At 40.5% G+C, this 14,377-nt stretch overlaps 2 protein-coding genes across 4 annotated transcripts; one reads left to right on the top strand and one right to left on the bottom strand.

Moving 5' to 3' along the window:
• Positions 1-221: 221 nt before the first annotated feature.
• lrwd1 (leucine-rich repeats and WD repeat domain containing 1) lies at positions 222-10,136 on the bottom strand. 3 transcript variants are annotated; one of them, XR_014598473.1, is made up of 17 exons: positions 10,091-10,136; positions 9,107-9,189; positions 8,735-8,969; positions 8,071-8,190; positions 7,788-7,934; positions 7,102-7,194; positions 6,631-6,990; positions 6,106-6,223; positions 5,900-6,009; positions 5,603-5,813; positions 5,162-5,234; positions 4,857-5,000; positions 4,136-4,239; positions 3,702-3,863; positions 1,698-1,807; positions 449-1,352; positions 222-375 (listed from the first exon to the last, which is right to left on the bottom strand). XR_014598473.1 is itself a non-coding variant. In XM_084029862.1 (16 exons), the coding sequence occupies exons 2-16, from the start codon at positions 9,184-9,186 to the stop codon at positions 1,200-1,202; spliced, it is 2,217 nt and encodes a 738-aa protein (XP_083885988.1). In that variant the 5' UTR covers positions 9,187-9,189; positions 10,091-10,136; the 3' UTR covers positions 222-1,199. The 3 variants fall into 3 exon arrangements, 2 of the variants coding, with proteins under 2 accessions (XP_083885988.1, XP_083885987.1); XM_084029862.1 differs by having other exon boundaries at positions 222-1,352; positions 5,900-6,006; XM_084029861.1 differs by having other exon boundaries at positions 222-1,352.
• A 732-nt stretch (positions 10,137-10,868) lies between these two features.
• Positions 10,869-13,732, top strand: alkbh4 (alkB homolog 4, lysine demthylase). The gene is made up of 3 exons (XM_084028665.1): positions 10,869-11,023; positions 11,437-11,637; positions 12,410-13,732. Exons 1-3 carry the CDS (start codon positions 10,904-10,906, stop codon positions 12,935-12,937), a joined length of 849 nt encoding a protein of 282 aa, XP_083884791.1. The 5' UTR covers positions 10,869-10,903; the 3' UTR covers positions 12,938-13,732.
• Positions 13,733-14,377: the final 645 nt, after the last annotated feature.

A 14,377-nucleotide genomic window follows, 5' to 3' on the forward strand; every position in this document is an offset into this window, starting at 1 on the left:
TTAAAAAAAAAGAAGTACAGAGGAGCTTACAATGTAAATACTACAAGTACAGTTCAAGCAAATGCAGTACTTGAGTAAATGTACGCATTGCAGGACAGGTGAATAATTCATAAAAGTCTATTTTACTCAACACAACAAAAACAATAAATCAGGCTTAATGTATGTAGTATATTTTCAGCTTTACTGTGTTTTTGTTGGAATAAAATACAAGTTCTCCAGGTATTTGATTTATTAAAATCAAGACATTTGTACAACTCCACAAAATGAAAAAAAAAAAAACAGAACACAGAAATGTAGGTACAGTAAAAGTACTGTACAGTAAAACAGTAGGAGCACACTTTACTGGTTTTTTTTCCTTTCTCAGAAGTCTCCTGACTTTTTTATGCATTTATTTTTGTTATCGGAACATTACGTTAAATTACTTCAAGCAACGACGACTTCAAATAACGCGTACAAATCGCGTACATTTATTCACATATTATGTACATTTGGGGGGAGACAGTTAATACACAAACTGCAAATTAAAAAACCGCAGACTGTAAAAAATGTAAAAATGAAACACTCGAGACCATTAAAACTGCATTTACAGTCAATGTTGCATTATTGAAATAATAATAATAATAATAGACTTAAATGTAGTTGTTGAGGTATATTTCAAATTTACACACGTTTATTTTTTTTTTACAATTTCTGTGTCTCACGAGCAACTGAATAATTTATATTTGATATTAGCTGATTTTGTATGCTGTAACTTTTTAAAGCAGCCGTCTCGTAGATCACCATATTGTACTGCGAGGGCTTTACATTCACGTAGGCTCAGTCAACATTGTGTTCCCTAATTTTGCAAAAAGATAACCCAACATTTATTTACATGAAAATATTTAAGATGCACGACAAAGAATTGCGTGTCACATGGCGACAATAGGCAATTCTATTCCCAACGGCAGCAACGTTCCTGTATATCTGTAATAAAGTCTGCAAATTCAAAAGTTGACATTTCATGCCACAAACTTTGTGGAGTTAATATGAAGATGAAGGAAAAAGCTTCTTTTTTTTTTTTAAATCATAGCCAGATCGGATCAATGCAGTCCGTCTCTGTTGCTCTTTACGGGAAAAAAGTTACTTCAAATACCCCCAAAAAATTGGTATTTGTGTGTAAAAACCTGGCTTCATGAGTCGCGGTCACAGTTTATGTTTGTTCAGGACTCGTCCTCCCTCTTCCACACGATCACCATGTTCTTGTCGCTGAGGGCCACCAGGAAGTGGAGCTCGGGGTCCATCGCTACGCTGTTGATGGAGGGGCCCTCCACCTGGCCGAGGCCGTCCCTCACCGGGGTCGGCCACTCCAGCACCTGCCAAAAACACACAAAAAACTTGAACAAAAGGAAATCATCCGGTATATGATGAGATTCTAACTATTGATCATTGCATAATAATTATTTACTGGGATATAATAAACAAATCAAAGGATGACACTAAAATTAAGCACGGCCAGAATCTTTAAGAAGTCTTTTTAAGAATAAACAACGTGGTGTCGTCTGCTAACTGACTAATAACCGGTGAACCTCCCAGACACGTCACGCGGGCCAAAGCGTACATAAACAAGAACTTACAATCAATTCCTTGAAATCTGACAAAACAAGTAAAACGTCGGTCAACATCACACTTTAAGTAAATAACTAGCAGCAGATGGATACCTCAGTGGGCAGGATGGGTTTCCCAGTCTGGAAACTGGTTTTCTGCAGGTTGTTGACGTGGTATGTCCACAGTCTGCCTTTGTCGTCACCGCATACTATGTAAGCTTGGCCTAAAGACAGAGGGAAGAGCGCACATACATGAGCTCAGACATGGATGGAGTCTCGTTATCTGAACACAAAGTTTAGTGAATACATCACAACAACGTAAACAAACTGGAAATGCAGCTCGAGGAGCACGTTTCACCAGTGAGCCCGCCTGATTTCACAGACGATGGTAGGCGTGCACGTGCATTCGTCTTTATCTGACCCACGACGCAACGCGAAAGAAAAGAGGTGATATAAGGCGTGCATAAAAAAGTTTAAATATCCAGGTATTGTTTATGTCTTGTATAGCTTATTATTGTTAATTTGCACTGTATTTATACACTGTATATATCTTGTTTTTATATTTATGTTATAGTTGTAGTGTTTTTTGCTGACCCACTGCTGCTGTGTCAAAATAATGTCCCAGTAATAATAAAGTAATTCTATTCTATAACTTTTCAAGCCGCCTATCAAATGTCACACATTCAGGCTGCAGCGATTCTATTCAACCACTTGGCGATGACGATGGCAAATACAGGGAAAGAAGTGATATTAGTGTTGTTTTTTAAGTGCGATGGCTTCTATATTTTTTCAGTGCGTCATGACCTTTTTAAAACTCACTTTTTCATACAGCATTGAGTTTATTTAACCAATAACAAGGCGGAGATGTGATTGCAGGTGCGATATCTTCGTGAGTTTAAAATAATATAAATTTTAATAATAAAAAAAAGACTAAGTAAGGGGTCATCTCTTATTTCATTATTCTGAGCAGCACATATCATCAATACGTTGACTTTAAAATAACTTCAATAGTACACATATATCCCATACATGGCCTATATTTACAGGAAACAGGTTTCAGGAACAAGTTCATGACCAGCGAGAGCTTCACGTCTGAGTGATTCCACATTTGATGGATCGTCGCTCCACAGCCTTACAGCTGTTTTGCTGCACCGTGCTAGGGGCGTTTTTTTTTTTTTTAAATCAGCTGCACCTGTTTGCACACGTCTCCGTTTGATGATATCGCCACGTTGCTTGAACAGAAGTGCATTTTTAATATCTCCATTAGTTTATCTCTCTCTCTCTTGCATGCCAGTCAAGAAAAAAACTTCCCACACCCCCGTTCTGTATATACTGGTGTTACGTACCTAACTGGTTTCTCTCAGCTTGCATGTTTATCTACCTACCAGCAAGCTGTTAACGACATCCTCTGCACTGTGAGCCCCCGCAGGTTCACGCCTGATCTAGTCATGCATCGATGTGGCACGCCAGCATCCGGGTAACTCATTTATTTTGGCTCGAAAAACAACTGGTTTTTGGGCGTATCTTAGAAACACAATCAACACCCGTGGCCTTGAGGAAAAAAAATGTTCAGAAATATGTTCAGAAAATAAAAAACAACAACACCTTGTACCTTTTCTCCTGAAATGTTGTAAACATTTTAATTTGAGTTGATTGCATTTAGACGCCTCTTCGTAAACTGAAATTGTCCATTTCTAGATGGATCTGTAAGGTATGGCCCTAATGGTCCGTTTACAGCCAACTATTAAGAACAACTCTACTGTATACTGTGTTCTATATTAGATGTTTTTTCTCTTTTGTAATTACAATTTCTAAGTATTTAACGTAATTCTTTACTGGAATATTATTTTAAAAAATCATGAATCACTACCAATAACTCGCACCTTTTCATATTTAACCGTAAAACCAGAAGCTTTGGAAAATAAAACCTAATTAAGCACCACTGGAATCAACTGTGTTCTTTAAGAATAAATTACGTGGTGTCGTCTGCTAACCTTCCTGGACCAAATAACGCAGCCGAAGCTTCAACAGCGTTGAAGGCAGCGTCGGCTATCAAAGATTAACACAAGTCGGACAATGTAATGAGGCAGCATCTAAACTCGTTGACTTGGGACTCACCCGGACAGGTGTTGAGAGCCAGGTAGGGGATCTCGGTGCTGGCCCACTGCAGCTCCGCCAGGACCACGGCACAGACCGTGCCCTCCTTCTTGTCGGGCCGCTGGGTCCTGGTCCTGGTCCAGCTCCACAGGTAAATGGAAGTATGCATGTAGTTCTTGGAGGCTAGAGGATCACAAAAGAAGTGCTACAAGTATTAGAAAATCCAGTAAAAATGAGGGTGTTTCTTTGGAATTTTAAGACATTTTACACTGAAATTGAGATTCCACAGCCGACAAAACTGTCCTGATTGTGATTGGTTAGAATGAAAAAATACACCAAGATGTTTTATAGCCGGCTATAAATGAGCAGAGAGACTCATGGGCGTCGGATCCCATTGTATGAGGGTGGGATGAGTCCCATTGTGGACTGTGGTGGACTGTGAGGGTCTCATTTACCCACTATGTCATCCGTCAGAAAACTAAGGCCATCGACGGTGTGGTAGTCGTTGTCTTTGTCTTCCTTCTTATATATAGGGAAGGTGATCTCCATCTCCTTCGACCTGATGAGAACAAAAACACACTATTATGTTATGAATCATTTCATATAGTTTCCCATGACATTATCAAATAAAGCGTGTTTTTCCTTCTTTTTTTTTTAAACAGACAACCATTGTACATTCCAGTGTAATGTCATTATTATATTGGTGTAGTAGAACACAGAACTGAAACCAGCTGTTTGTCAACAGGATATGACTGAGTCAGCATTTTTTTTTACCGGGGCGTGGATCAGCCAAATGAACTATCTGCACTCTAAAGCAGCTACACACCAACTGGTGGGCCTCAGGGCGCCATCTAGTGGACTGTATAGTTAGAAGCGTGAACATATCATTTGCACATTTCAATATTTATTTCATATTTTGTTAGAAAAACTGCAGGCGATACAACAGATTCAGCAGGTTGAATTCATGAATATGAGCAGGAAGTTGCTGAGGCGGCGTTTAAGTATAATAATTAAAATGATTGAATATGCTCCCTCCCTCCATTAAATGCTGAAATCATGACCAGTTACGACTGAATATCGCCTCGGCAACCACGATACACCAAAAAGGCTGAGGAAAAACCATGTTTTATCAGCCGTACGCCGGCTGCAGAGGAGAAAGGTGGTGGAAGCCGTTACCTCTTTGTGGTGTTGTTGGTGCTGAGTCGTGTGTTGTAGCAGAGCAGGCCGTCCTCGCAGGCGGTCAGCAGGTGAGAGCCGGGGGAGGCGGGGGGGAGGCAGATGTGCAGAGGGGTGGTGCTGATCTCCAACATCAGCAGCTGACTGTGGGGAAAGAAATATTATTAATATCACGGCATAAACCTCGATAAAGTTATGATTTAATTACAGAATTTCAGAAGAATCAGTTCTCTGCATAGGTTAAAAAATGTATTTTTTTTTAAGAAAAGTAATTTGCCGTCAGATATAAAAACATAAATACTCACACAACTTTGTAGTTGTACTGGCTGTCCACGCCGCCGATGTCCCACATCACGATCTTGTTATCGTACGATCCGGCTGCAAGAGAAAACAACGCGTTTCCACTCAGAAACACTATTTTTGCAGTAATTGACTAATAAATAAATCAATAAATGAGAACCCGTTTGGCTTCTTTGTTATTTGAAGTTATTCCAGGGTTCCTACACCGTTTCCAAAGTCAAATTCAAGCACTTTTCAAGCATTTAAAGGTGTATTTGTGCTTTTCAATGCACTTTCCAAACCTTGAAAACACCACACTAAAATGCAAGTGTTTTCAAGGATTTCCAGCACCCGTACCAACCCTGTTATTAGGGAAAATAAACTGTCCATGTTTTAAACAAATGCATCCTTAAATCTGTCTGATGACAGACAACATCTTTCATCTATAAGAAGTAGGCGTGGCTCACTGAACAGGAAGTTCCCCTGGTGGTGGTTGAAGCGGAGGACGGACAGCGCCTTGCGGGACGCCCTGAACTCCCCGTAGGCCACGTTGTTTCTGGGGTGGATCAGTTTCACCATCCCCTTCTTCCCGCCGGCCGCCAGGATGCTGCAGTGTTGAGCCGAGGCTCCGCCCCCCCTGGACATCAGCACCGTGGACCAGGCGAGGGAGAAGAACTCCTGTTTGATAGCGGCGGGGAACATGTTCAGTATGAATGTTTGACTTCGTTTAGAAAAGAGTTATAAAGAGAATAAACGGAGCGAACCTCTCCGGGAACTTTGTACTTCTTCATCACCATCCCGGTTTCACAGTTGATCACGCAGAGAGAGTCTCCTCCGCAGGTTGCAACCAGCTGGCTTCCTGCCCCGCTGCCTGCTGGGAAGAGTTGACTTTTATTATTCTTTGATGCAAAGAGTTATAGGAAAGCTTTATGTCTTTTAGATGCCCTGGTGAATCTGATGGGATTTGTACCGGTGGAAGCTGGCAGCGGCTGGAAGGCACAGGCCCACAGCTGGGTGCTGAAGTCCTCCTTGCTGTCCTGCTTGCTGTGACACTGGAGGACGTGGAGAGGCTTCAGACACACCGGCCTCTGATGGGAAACACGGCGAGGAGAGGAGGATTATAAGCAGAGAGAGAGATGGGTTTTCATGTCAGGACAGTATTAATAACTGGACATTTAACAATCTGTACGTATATTAAGAATCCAGCCAGATTCAAGATTCTAACAGTTCATGTTTTTGTTTCTTGTTTATTTCACACTTGGATGAAACACCAAATTCATATGCACAATAAAAATAACCCACACAAAAGTCACAGGACTTAGTTTCCATCGAAGTGTGTACTTTGTTTCAGTATGATCTCAAATGCCACCAGGTTTGTGGTCAGTTTAATGCTATTAGGGAAACCTTATAGATAGAAGTGAGTATTGTATTGGTTCCTTCGACATAATGTGATACTAAACCATCAAAACTGCAGATTGTGGAGCAGATTGGTTACCTGGGACTTCCCGCAGCTCTTAGTCGTGGACAGTAAGTCGGCGTCTCTCCGCAGCTCCGCTCTGTTCTCCTGTTTTATCTGAGCCACATCGTCCTCTCTGCTTTCTCTCACATTGGAGCCTCTCCTGGGCGTCTCGGCCCTCGTCTCTCCTCTGGTGGGGGTCGAAGGCGGCTGACTTAGCTTGCGGGGGCTCATCCTGACCGCGGCGGTCTGCGTCAGCGTCCGGAGTTTACGGCCGAGGCCGGATTTGCGAGGACTGGCTTCAGCCGGGATTTCTGCACGGGATTTCTTGCGAGGCGTCAGACTCATGGTCGTGTCCGGCGATGTGATTTGTTTTCTCTTGGTCGGCGTTGAGACGTCCTGGGAAAAAAAACCCAACAGCCTACATTTACTTTACTTCACCACCACTACTGCAATGACTTCTGAGGTCTGTTGTCTATGAATGAAGCAGGCCATCCTTAAAGATCTTACACAGTGCTCTTTAGGGTCTTTAGACTCCTGGATCTCTGGTTCTTCCTTTGGATCCGTCAGCGAGCTCAGATACTCCTTAGCCATAATCTCCACCTAAGAACAAAAGGAAGCTACTGAAAATTAACTGAAGGCAACACAAAAGATAAAGATGTTCCCAGGGTTCCTATATCTTATCCAAAGTCAAATTCAAGCACTTTTCAAGCATTTCAAGGTGCATTTCCATGCTTTTCCAGCACCTCCCAGCTGTGGTAAACTCCATCTTTGTACCAATCCAATGGTCAGTATTCAGTCTACTTATTATGTCACTTGTTCATCACATTAAATGAGATGTTATTGTCCTCTAAACAACCAACATGATGTTTGGAGACAGCTTTTTACAGAAGGACCACAAATGAAAGGAAAACTAATTCCACTAACAGATCCACAGAAATATAATCACCAACTATTTTCATCATCTGTTCATCATCAAAAGTCATTTTTCATGCAGAAATGTCAGAAAATGCTGTTTTCTGTCCCTCAAATATGGAGATCTTCTCTTCTCTGTTATATATGTCACGTCACATAGAACAGACTTTTCAAGCACTTCTCAACCTTGAAAACACCACACTAAAATTAAAGTGTTTTCAAGGATTTCCAGCACCCTGGGAACCCTGTCTTCCAGAACGCCTCCCACATCCTGCACTCACCCTCCATTTGGTGAAGTCGCTGACTGAACTCGGCCCGTATTTGACCTGCTGACGAGCCGCGTTCACAAAGTTCGTCTCCAGGTCCGACATGTTCCCCGCCGTGGCGGGATCCGGGAGAGAGAAGCTCTTCTCCCAAACTGCAATTATCTGAAAAATAATAATAATAATAATCAAAGAGCGTTTAGTACACTAGCAGATATGCATTCCTAGCCTGAGACTACAACACCGGATTACCCATGCAGTCTTAATAATATCATAAAACAAAATCAACACAGGTTCGTACCCGCGTCCTCAAGTTGTCGCTGTAGACGTAGCGCAGGTGGTTGCCAGTAGTGCTGATGTCTTTGCCATTGTAAATCCTCAGTTTGGGCAACAACACCATCAGTTTGTAATTATCACTCACCTGAGGAAGGAAAAGGCAACGTAAAAATAAATAAATAATAATAATAAAGACATAATAATAATTATATATATACTCATTGTTCTTGAACAAATGTAGCTCCTTTTGAAACAACCTAAAAATGTTCTGCATGGCTTTATAAATGATGTATGCTTCCTAATCTACTCCGGCTGATATCCAAAGTGTTCACCAGCAGTAATGTCTGCTCCACCTCATCACCATCTACGGCCGTTTATCCCTTGCAGGGAGTCAAAGGCTGAAGCCTTTTCTTCAGTTCACATTTGCAAAAAAAAAGGCAGGCGACACCCAAAACACAATGGACAACCGTTCACACCTACAAGGCACGTTAGAGCGTCCAGGACACACAATCTGCATGTGTTTGAACTGTGGGGACAGAAACCCACCCAGACAATGAAATCAAACACGTTACACTCTGTTCACGGAGCCTGACTACTCCTTTAAAGTATGGTGGAGATGACAATGCAATCTACGAAAAAATATCCCCCCCTGAAACATTAAACTATAAGCAAATCAACCGTGTCCTCACCGTGATATAAAGATTGTCCTCCATCTTGAGCTCTTCCAGACCGCGCAGAGACTCCAGAGAGGTGACGTCCTCCATCTGGTTGTCGCTCAGGTCCAGCCAGCGAAGCGAAGGCAGCTCCAGCTTCTTGGGCAAATCCTGCAGCGCGTTCCCAGACAAGTCCCACCGCTCCAGGGACCGGAGACGGGACAGGAGCCGGACCGGCAAGTCCTGGGCCTTCAGTCCCAGCCGGGATAGACTGGAGACGGAAGAGGAGACACACAAGGTGGGCGATCAAAACATACAACAACTCCTCTATCCAGCTCAGCATAATTTACTTTAATAAACTGACACAAAATAAACAAACACTGTGAAAAATTAAAAAAACATGCTTACTTCAACGTCGTGATTTGCTCCAGTTTGCTGGTTTTTGGAGATCCTTTCTCCAGTAAAAGCGTCTCTGTTATTTTCTCCATTATCTGTAATAAAATACGTGACAATTAATCAGATACCAGAGAAACAACTGAAGAGTCTGAAAGCGTCTTCACGTGTGAGGCTCAGGTCTGTTATACACACAGACCACACCCCAGGTATCACTGGTGGGCGTGTCCGGGTGCTCTGCTGCATCCATAACGGCCCCCCAGGGTGCAAATGGCTCAATGGTTTCACCCAGTCTGTCCCAACAATGGACAGCAAGGCTGCCGTACCTCCACATCCCCTCAATATACTTTAAACAAGCTACATTTAATCAATTATATACTGGTATCTCACTAATATAATTAATTATACAGTTGAAATTGTTTTGTTTCATATAGGAAACAGCAATCCTGGGACTGTTGCTGTTAAGACTGTTTATTGTCTGAGGTAGTTCTGACGTCACTATGAGAATACATCCTAAATACTGCTCTATAAGCTACCATCGAATGTGTAAAATGTAATAACATTATATTAGATAACAAATCTCCTTTTTTCTAAATGCATATAAGGGATACAGTCAAAGCGTGGTTGCATGGAATCCTCTGCTTCATGTTTCCACCAATACTTTCGTTGTTTACATAGTAAAATGAGAGTTTTAGCTTATTTTGTGAATGAAAATGTTTAATGCAAGTGTAAACGTTAACACAGAGAAGTCATTTAGCTGAGACGACGTCTGTTTTAGGTTACGTTTGTTGAGAAAAAGATACATTAATGAAGGTAAATCGACAACAGAGAGAGTTAGCTAGCCAGGTGAGGCGCTAGCCACTCTCGAGGCTACATCGTTAGCTTTACACGCGACAGACTAATATTATTGCGCTTTTAGTTCACTTCTATGTTGTTGATCTAACGTAAACCAACGTTGAGTTGGTGAATGTGTTAATATTCATGGATAAAACTACTCACCGAAACTTCTTCAACAACCTTTCGTGAACTCGCAGCAATCGAGCTTTCCCGGGGAAAGTCGTTCTACGTACATCCGGTGGGCGTGGCTTAGCTGGACTTTAAAACGGAAGTTTTTATTTTTACCCCGAGTTCTAATAATTACTCTATTCCTGTGGTGCTTCACCTATAATATTATAACCTCTTAGATGATTTATGCATCATTTATAAGTATAAAGTACAAGTACTCAAGTAAAGTAGAGTTGCTTGCTGAAACAGTGACTTATTTTAAAACACTTTTTTAAACACACTTTTATATATTTTTATTTTTACTTAATATTGACTTCCTAATGTGTTTTTACCTCATCTCAACTCTACCTATCAATTCTCCTGCTCTGCTGTGTGTCGTATTTGTGTATAGACCCGCATGTGTGTATATTCTGAAAAAAGCACCAACTGTAGACTGTTGTTTTTAAAGGTGCTATATAAATTACGTTTTTATTTTTTTATTTGTATTATTATTATTATAATTGTATTATTATCATTATCATTATCATTATTATTATTATTATTATTATTATTATTATTGTTATTATTATTATTAGTAGTAGTAGTCGTAGTAGTAGTATTAGTATCATTATTCGAGCCATGCCTATATGTATGTAAATATGTATGTATAATCTTCTAAACATTCATAGAATGTGTGGCAGGCAATTGACAACGTTTTCCGCTAGGGGGCGATGTTTATCTAGTTTAACAGGATCGTCATATTGCGTAAACTAAGAGAAGAAGAAGAATCAGCAGCAGCAGCAGCAGCAGCAGAAGAAGAAGAAGAAGATGCTAATGGCTCCTGCTAGCAGCGACGGCGTATCTTTATGTGGCTGTAAAGGCATCCGGCGGTGTCTCAAGTGTGAAAATTCAAAGGGAAAAGGACAATTAGAGGCAAATGAACCAACGGTAAACATATCTGACTTATTAAAAAAACAGCTGTCATCGACGTCGTGTTGTTTTTATCAGCAGGAAACGGACGCAGCTGCTGCTAGCGCCACTAAAAAATTACAGCTACGGGTGCCCGCACAGGACATCCTCTTGTTTTCCGTTTCAGAATTGTCGTCATACCGACTTAATAAGCAATTACTTTCACTTTGCATATGCTAATTCATATATTATACTCTAACACATCAGAGGCTAACGTTGTACTTTTTTCTCCTACTTTAGTGACAGTCATATTCTCAACAATATATTTTCTTTATCAATTTTTTTAAAATTACTATATATAAATAAATTTAATTATTAATAAATAAATTATCAGGAATACCAATCAATGTTGACTGTATACCTAACATTTTTTCTAATTTTTTTGGTTTTAGCCTCTGAAGACAGTGCACCATTTTCTCTACAATCCTGAGGAGGAGCTTGCCATTAGCCAAGATGCAACGGCCGCGGCGTCCTTCCCCTTTCCTGGCGTCATCCTGCAGGAGAACTTCATAACCGAAGAGGAGGAGGAGGAGTTGATAAGCACGATGGACCGGGATGTGTGGAGCGAGTCTCAGTCCGGTCGGAGGAAACAGGTGATGTGGAACTCACTGTGTAGTTTCTTAATGGCTTGAAGACACACACACACACATACACATATGTCTTTGGGTTTCCAGGGAAACCTTTCCCCCATTACAAGAAAACAAAGGCTTGAGGACACTAAATTGGACGGTGTCACAAAGCTGCCTTACTGGTTCAGGCAGTCAATTGTCTGCACTCTACAGTTATTATACCCCCTCTGATCTCAGACCAGTTAACGCTAAAAAATAGTAGCAGTTCTCATATCACTCACGGGTCCCTGAAGGTCATTGACTGTATCTGAAATATGCAACATTTGCCTTCTCTCACTAACTATGCTGATTACAACATGAACCCAAATCAAGAGGGCACCCCTTTTTATTTGTGTTCATCATAAATCATTGATAGCTTTTCAAAACAATTTATTAATCTTATTATTTAAGGTCATCGTGTACGTGTTGTTTTAATTCAGTCAGTCCCTGCACACCTGAACATGTTTTTGCAGGTATATCTCGGTTGATTAGATGATTTCCTTGGAAGAATCAAAATTATTTAACGTGTCCCGCCCTGACAAGTGAATCAAAACTCACTCACGGATGTGAATCATGTGTTGTACAACACACCCAATCAAACTGTAGGAGGACAGTCCCCAAATACTTTTAAATGTCTGTCCTTCCTACCTACCCATCCATCCACCTCTTTATCTACCTACCTACCTATTCTGTAAAACATTGTTATTGTTATATTCTGATGAAATAAAATAAGTATTATTTCTTGTTGGTGTTGCAGGACTTTGGCCCAAAAGTTAACTTCAAGAAAAGGAAGGTGCGTATCAGCAGCTTCAGTGGACTTCCAGCTCTGAGCCAAAAGCTGGTGCTCCGAATGCAACGAGAGCCGAGTCTAGCCGGCTTCCAGCCGGTGGAGCAGTGCAATCTGGATTACCACCCCGAGCGAGGCTCCGCCATCGACCCGCACCTGGACGACTCCTGGCTGTGGGGGGAACGCCTGGTCACCGTCAACCTGGTCTCAGACACTACGCTCACCATGTCCCTCGAACGGGGTCCGCCCGAGTCGGGACCGGCAGCGGGCGAGGAGGTCCGCGTGGCCGTGCGTCTCCCTCGCAGGTCTTTGGTGGTGTTGCACGGCGAGGCGCGGCACAGGTGGAAACACGGCATCTGCCGGGACGATGTTCGAGAGCGCAGAGTCTGCAGCACCTACCGAGAGCTGTCTGCAGAGTTCCTGCCTGGAGGGGGGCAGGCGGCGCTGGGGGCTCAGCTGCTGGACATTTCTCTGAGCTTCCGAGGAACTCCGATATAATTATAAATTATATTTTTATAGCATATATATATATATTCCCATCTGTGTTCTACCAGAGGTGGGGGGTTAAGACTCCTTGGGGGGGCTTGATACATTAAAATTTGTGTCAAATAGAATGATAAAGATGTAATAAAATGATTACATTCACAAATACAGTTGTTAAAACATCCAGAAAATATCAAAAATATTTTGCCTTATCATATTACATAAAAATATACGACCACAATATGTTACCAGTAATAAAAAAAAACTAAGAATGTATAAAATGTAATTAAAAGACAAAGTCAAAGCCAGAATAAACATTCTGTCACATGAAACAAATGTTTATAGTTCTTCTCAAATGTTTAAACAGGTTATTTGATTAGTAATTATGATAATTAAAGGTTGTTAGCCATGTATTTATTTAACTATCCAGTTCCTCAATGTATGAGGGCTCAAGACCAAGCTGTCTTTAAAAGACATACAGTATTTTTTCAGATCTCAATCTTTTTCCAACTTTTGTCTTTTAATAAAAGAATATAAAAATATCTTCCTTCATACAAACTTCTCCCTGTTTTGTTTTTTTTAAATGTAGAATGTGAAGTTACATTTTACCTGCATGAAGAGCTGACTGTTGCTATGAAGGTCGACATCTATCTGCTGTGCTTCTGCAGCTCCCCTATGCTTCTGCAGCTCCCCTATTACTAAACACGCATTTTAAAAAAGGACAATATGAGTGTTTTTGTTTTACGATTTAGCTAATTTACTAGTAACAAAAGCACCAACATTTACTCTTGTAGAAGTAGTAAAGTAGTGGTTTGTTAAAATCATACACATCTGGCAATGCTTTTTGGTTGAACATTTATTTTATTTTAATTTTTAAAGTCCTAAATGTTAAAGTACTTGTGATGCAGCATGTCCCATTTCAGAATAATATATATTATGGAGTATAATTAGTATTTATTAATGTGTAATTATTATCACTTTTTATTGCACTAATCGAAGGTGTGGCTATTTTTAAATTACTGTACATACTGCCAGGCAGCTTAATCTACAACGATCAATCATAATTAATGTATTTTGGTATTAGCAATGTGAATCTGGTAGCTGAAGTTATGTAATATAAAAAAAATATTTGACCCCTGAATTGTTGTGGAGCCAAAGTTACATAATAAAAAGTGCAATACCTCAATGCTTAGTTACATTCTGTGCCATTAATCTTAATGTAGGAGTTCATCTTGATTTTTACCATTGATACATTTGTTGTGTTGCTTTTATTTATGTTATAAATGTGATTATAAATATAAACATTAAATAATTCAATAAAAACAAGAACAATAAATACTGTTATCTTACACAAAAGCATTTTGACATTACAATATTGTTGCATTTAGTTTAGTAAGAATTCGTATTTACATCGCAGTTTTTTTTTCATATTCATTGACGACCTTTATTTCGAAG

The sequence above is a fragment of the Eutrigla gurnardus genome (assembly GCF_963514095.1).
Source record: "Eutrigla gurnardus genome assembly, chromosome: 15".
NCBI lineage: Eukaryota > Metazoa > Chordata > Actinopteri > Perciformes > Triglidae > Eutrigla > Eutrigla gurnardus.

Coding starts and splice junctions, on each gene's coding strand:
- lrwd1 (XM_084029861.1), bottom strand. CDS start 9,186: ATGGAGAAAATAACAGAGACGCTTTTACTGGAGAAAGGATCTCCAAAA. Junction 8,191..8,734: donor AGGACAATCTTTATATCACG/GTGAGGACACGG, acceptor TTCCTTCCTCAG/GTGAGTGATAATTACAAACT. Junction 7,935..8,070: donor GCGACAACTTGAGGACGCGG/GTACGAACCTGT, acceptor ATTATTTTTCAG/ATAATTGCAGTTTGGGAGAA.
- alkbh4 (XM_084028665.1), top strand. CDS start 10,904: ATGCTAATGGCTCCTGCTAGCAGCGACGGCGTATCTTTATGTGGCTGT. Junction 11,024..11,436: donor TAGAGGCAAATGAACCAACG/GTAAACATATCT, acceptor TTTTGGTTTTAG/CCTCTGAAGACAGTGCACCA. Junction 11,638..12,409: donor AGTCCGGTCGGAGGAAACAG/GTGATGTGGAAC, acceptor TTGGTGTTGCAG/GACTTTGGCCCAAAAGTTAA.